Source organism: Humulus lupulus, chromosome 4 (assembly GCF_963169125.1).
Source record: "Humulus lupulus chromosome 4, drHumLupu1.1, whole genome shotgun sequence".
Lineage (NCBI taxonomy): Eukaryota > Viridiplantae > Streptophyta > Magnoliopsida > Rosales > Cannabaceae > Humulus > Humulus lupulus.
In genome coordinates this window covers 152,619,710-152,625,850 of record NC_084796.1, presented here as the reverse complement: position 1 = coordinate 152,625,850, position 6,141 = coordinate 152,619,710, and the positions used below count along the sequence as shown (strand labels likewise).

Here is a 6,141-nt window from a genome sequence, read left to right as displayed (position 1 = left end):
TCGGTTGTTCTTCGCCTTCGAGCAGCTGGGCGAGAAGATCGTCGTCGATGGGCCGTTCACCTCCCCACAAATCTGGCATCAAGGTCTACAAACAGAAGAATGGGGAGGTGAGGATAGAGAATTTTTAAAGGCTTTTTTAGAATAACGCTGATCGAGTATAAGAGTCGAGCTTTTTACAGCAGCATTCTAACAAAAAGATAAATTTTTCCACATGAACAGTTTGAGAAACGGATCAATGGGTGAAAGCAAAAAAAATTTCAAAAAGGCTTTTTCAACTCCCCTTAGGGCGGGAAAAACCTATTTTTTCAACTGGCCTAAAAATCGAATTTTTACTTCGATTTTACGTCCTAAAAGTATGATCCCGACTATTAAACTAACTCGTACCCCTTTTTCACCTACAAGACATTCTACTCACAAGCATCTCAAACCAGAAGCAGATGAACTCAAATAGTCAACATACAGAAGCATGCATTACGAAAATACAAAACATAAAGATTCGAAGACTTACCAGAAAGGAGATCGTGGAGAATGATAAAATGTCTTCGGAGGTCAAGGAGATCTCGGGCTGAGTCTTGAGAGTACAGAAGAACGGTCTATGGGAGAAGACGAACGCTCTGGTTTTAGGGTTTCTGGAATGGGTAATAGCGTGCGTAAAAAGAAAAAGAAAGCTTCGGAGATGTTATATAAGTTTGTCTGTGGCATTAAAAAGGTGTAATCATCAGTTTCCCTTTTTTGAAGTATGGGGAAGCGGAATAGCCGTCGAATCATTACTGGGGAACCGAAAGGTCATGATTAGACAGGAGTAGGTTGCTTTTTCCAAGAACACACGAAGGGTTCTGACACGTATGGTGGGGTTACTGAAGAGTCGTTCGCTCAAAAGTTTATTTATTGCTCGTAATAAATAAACTTGGGGGGGAAATGTTATCCAAAAAATTGGCATTGATGACGTGGCAAGTGATCCATGGACACGTGGCTGACACCTGGAGGAGCTCTGCTAGTGTATCGACCAGAAGGTACATTATAAGCAAGAGGCGGCCCAGTCTTTCCTGCGACCAGTCTGGTTGATGGTTCTGCATACAGCATCATGTTCCAATAAAGATCTTTGTAAAATCCCGGAATTAACTCACACAATCTCCTGAATATCCGGTTATTCAAAAGAGTATATCTGTAACAATCTTGTATAATCCCCCTGAGCCTATAAATAGAGAAAGATAGCTCAAGGAAGGGACACTTTTGGCTTTTCAAATTATTTGATACTAGAGTAATTCTACTTGAAATATTGTATTGCTCTTCAGAAGTTGGTGAAACTCATTGAACCCTAGTTCTTTGATCACTCCTTTGATTCACACATCAATAACAATCTTAAGTGGACGTAGGTCATTACCAGATCTTGGGGCCGAACCACTATAAAATATTGTGTTCTTATTCTTTTTTGTCAATCGATTCTTTTTAACACATTCATTCACATCAAGCATATTCTGACTCCGTGTCAGTTGACCAAAATCTGGGTCAACAATACACTTGTATGAAATAAAAACTTTGAATTTCATGTATATTTTTTGTTTTGTTATTTCTTTCATTTTTCTACTTTGCCACAATATCTTTATTATTTAATGCTTTTTAACTATTTTATCTTTTTTTAAGTTTTTTTTTCTAATTAATATTAATTTGCTTTAATTTTGACTATTGGAACATATTATTACCAAACAAAACTTTATGAAAATCATAAATCTTTTATTTTTTTTCTTTTGAAAACCGTTATATGCTCGCCTGATAAATTACCACCTATCCAACCATTTTAAAATTAAATTAGGCAAATATGAATTAGATATTTAAAAAAGAAAAGGGGTATTTTTTATGAAAATTCTTAATTTATTATGTTCGTAGAACAATTACTGGCGAAAATACTTAATTTAGTACAACTGGTACTTAATTTAGTACAACTGATAATTCTTATCATTAATTTCGATTATAGACAAAAATACCGCCAAAATACTCAGTTAAAAAGATATTAAGATATTTGTAACAAAAATATTATACATTTGCAGCTAAATTATTCAATTTCAATTTCAAGCCATAGATGCGAACTTAGGGGCGAACCAAATACATAATCCAAATATAAAAAGAAAATAAAAAGAGACACTAGCTTAACTGATAAAGGGCATTAATCATTTTCAACTATTAAAATTATTTCGCTCGAGTATTAAGAACATCATATGAATCTCAAACCTTGTGCATTCTTATTCTACTCCTGAAGAAGTTCACAACAAATTGACAAAATAGAGAAGGAAAAAAAAAACTAAAATGCTTCCATTCATAATTGCTTTTTAAAACTATGAATTCAAATCAAAATTCTAAAATTTACAACGCAAAGCCTTTCAAGTACTCAGGATCGCGCTTAGCCCTATCTTGAAACTTCTTGAACCATCTATCCAAGATATCCATGGGCACAACCAGCTTCGACCCATCCACACCACAGAACGACTGCATGAAATTGAACAGGTTCTCCCCAACCTTCAACGCCAGCCGCTCGATCCTCTTCTCCGCAGTCACGTCAAGCGACGGCAGCGACACCAGCTCCTCCACCGACACTCCGATCTTCGCGGGCATCGGCGCTGCATCGGGGCCGGTAATCTGGAGTTGGGATGCCAGAGAGCCACCGGGTTCTGGCCAGGCCAGGGTGAGGACGGCGGAGGGGCGAGTGAGGGTAACGGCGCCACAGAAGACGAAGGGGCAGCCCGGAGATTGTATGTAGACGGCGAGTGCTTTGTCGGGAGGGAGAGTGAAGTCATTGAGTAGGAAAATGCAGAGCTCGCGGACCTGATCGTAGGCCTCGCCGACGAAGGTATTCATGTCGAGAATCCAGTGGTAGGTGTTGATTTGGGCGAAGGCGGAGATGTCCATTGGGAAGCTCCGATTGGGGAAAACAACTCCAAACATGGTCGAATTTGAATTAAAATAGGGGTTTAGGGTTTTCAGTGATATAAAAGTGAAATTGATAAATTTTGATTTTGAATGGGAAACACTCTTGCTGCGTAGTAAATTCGATATATAAAGTAGGCACGAAGTTTCTGGAAGAATTGAGTAACACTTTTTATAAACTATTAATATTATTAGATAGATTGAAAAAAAAAAAGACAAATTTTTTAATGGAAATTGTCTAGATTAACGATAGATGCACCTCAATTTGTACTATGAAATTATACATTATGTGTAATTAATATCAATATTACAATTAAATATTGTAAAGTCCATACTTAAAAATATTAATGATTAAGATTACTTATATACATAATGTGTAATTTAAGTATACAAATTAAGAGTGCATACATCATTACTCAATTTTTTATACGTAATAATACATACTAATTCTAAGATATGATAAAATTACGTGGCATCACAAAAATAGATTTATTTTTTATATTTTTACTATAGTGCTCCTCTCATTAATTCTTCTCTATCTCTCATGCTATCTATCTCTACTATGACGACACCACTACTTCACTATTGAAGCTCTTTTTCTCACTCATAGATCGTCTTTCTCTATCATTTCTCTTTTGGATCTCAACCCACGACTATCCATTTGGATTAAAGCACAATTGAAGAATCCACGCCCATTAGCACTACTATTGAAGGATGAAAATTTTGGAGAACTTTTTCACTCAAATATTCATTTCAGGTGTTTTTTTTTAATTTTGGTATTTTTTTTCGACATCTACAAGTGCAGATAGCATCAAACCTTAGATTTATACAACACGCAATTTCGAGGAGTCTTTCAATGGGTGCTTCAATAATGGTGCTAGTGAGGGTGAGTTCTTCAATGGTGCTTCAATCCAAAGGGATGGTCATGGGTAGAGATTTAAAGGAGAAAGGATAGAGAGAGAGATGATTATTTAGTGAGACAAATAGTTTCAATGGTGAGGTAGTGGTGGTGATGTTGTTATGATAGAGAGGAAGAGTGTGATAGATAGGTTGAAAAAGAGATATAAGAGTTAATGAGAAGGACACTATAGTAAAAAAAAAAAATTCAAAAAAGCTTATTTTTGTGATGCCACATAATTTTGTCATATTTTAAAATTAGTGTGTATTATCATACATAAAACATGAAATTTACCCTTTTAGATTACTTTTTTTATATAGAAATTTACTTTTGGTGCCCTTTTTATCATCTTTATTACAAAAATGTCTCGACGCGTCTTAATTCCAAAAATATTGTTGTTCCTATTATTTTTTGTAAATAAAGTGCTAAGGATACTCTCTAACCCACCCTATTTTGCACTCTTTTTTTAATTAAATAACATGTATCATCTTTTAAATAATATCTATTTTTACAAATAATTTGTCATGGAGTTTTAACTCTATTATAATTATACCACCATATAATATATTTTTTTTCTATATTCACAAAGCTAAATCTTTTTTAAAAAGAACATTTGGCTACATAAGTACATATCAATAATTTATGTTATAATATAATGATAAATTTGTAGTATTAAAAAAAATTATGTGTATTTTTTCTTTTTTATTTAATCTTACATGATAAAACATATAAAAATGATTGCATTTGAATAGCTTTTTCCTTCTATACAATACAAAATTAAAAATTCAAATAATAATAATAAAAAAGTTAAAAATCATATAGTTTTAATAAACTTTTTCTGGAATATGCAGCTACATACATACTTACTCTAATTTTTCATTTTTCAATTTTTAGGAAGTATTTTCTGTTAGAAAATAATATGTTGCCTTAATGGAAAATATGTGAGCTATTACAACTCTAGACAAAATAATACAAATAAAGCAAAGATTGATTAAATAAGATTATAACTCTAATAATAGAAAATTACAAATAAAATAAGAGAAGAAGTAAAATAATAGAATATAGACATACAACTCTAAACAAAAGATACAAATAAAGTAATGTTGCCCATATTTTCCACCTTGAACACGTGGTTGTCATGAGCAGTTCCTAGTGCGCTGCAGAAATTGCAGTGATGATAGTATTGTATACAACAAATTTTTTTCATATAAACAATTTTATATGAGGATCTTTAATATGCAATATGTTAATCAATATATAATATGCATATGTAAAAATAATACGAAATGATTTACTTCTTGTAGCCTATCAAGAATCATTGATTCTTTTCGTATATATTTCGGTCTTCCTATCCTCGCTAGAGTACTCACACCTAGATCTTCTAAGACATTCTCTACACATCAAGATGTGGGTGGACACATAGAGAAAAAGAATCAATTTTGTGAATCAAAAGTATTCTCAACACATGAGACTCTTGAATATAGGCTAGAGAGAGATTTTTCTTGTGAAAAAGATGATAATATTTCTTCTCTGTAAAAACTTGTTGTTTCTATTTTCTATCATATAGAATATATAGACATTATTATCATAATAATAATAATAAATAAAAAATAATCATCTTTAATAATAATAATAATAAAAGACAAAGTCTTACATTTCATTTTAAAACCCCTTTTAAAATATTTTATTAATTAATTAAAAATAAAATAGAAAATCAATAACTGATCACATCAGTAGTGCTACACAAATAGAGCAGTCCAAGCCCTATGCGTGTGGCACTATCCCGAAAATGGGATTTAATTTTTCAAGTGTTTTTATTTTAATTAATAAATAATTAGAAGTTCAAATAAGATATAATCTTTTTAAGGAAAAGATAACAACTTAAATATCAAAATTCAAAATTTGAATTTCCATTATCATCTTATTGTTAATTAAATAAATATAATAATAAAAATAAATTTTGACTATCCATATTTATCTATTCACACTTAAATAAAATAATTGATTAAAACCAATTTCTTCTACTTCTACACAATTTCGAAAATTGCACAAATGCAATTGTTATCCAAAAAACTGACATAGATGACGTGGCGAGTGATTCCCGGACACGTGGTTGACACTTGGAGGAACTCTGCTAGAATATCGACCAGAAGAAAAATTATAAGCAGTAAGCAGCCGAAGTATACCTGCGACCAGATTGGTCGCAAGTTCCGCATGCTTCATGACGTTTCTATAAAGATCTTGGTAAATCCCGAAATTGACTCCCACAATCTCCTGAGTATCCGATTATTAAGGAGAGAATATCTGTAACAGATTCATGT

At 32.6% G+C, this 6,141-nt stretch overlaps 1 protein-coding gene across 1 annotated transcript; it reads right to left on the bottom strand.

Moving 5' to 3' along the window:
• Window positions 1-2,147: 2,147 nt before the first annotated feature.
• LOC133830905 (uncharacterized) lies at window positions 2,148-3,062 on the bottom strand. Its single transcript, XM_062261021.1, has one exon. The coding sequence runs from the start codon at window positions 2,938-2,940 to the stop codon at window positions 2,362-2,364; it is 579 nt and encodes a 192-aa protein (XP_062117005.1). The 5' UTR covers window positions 2,941-3,062; the 3' UTR covers window positions 2,148-2,361.
• Window positions 3,063-6,141: the final 3,079 nt, after the last annotated feature.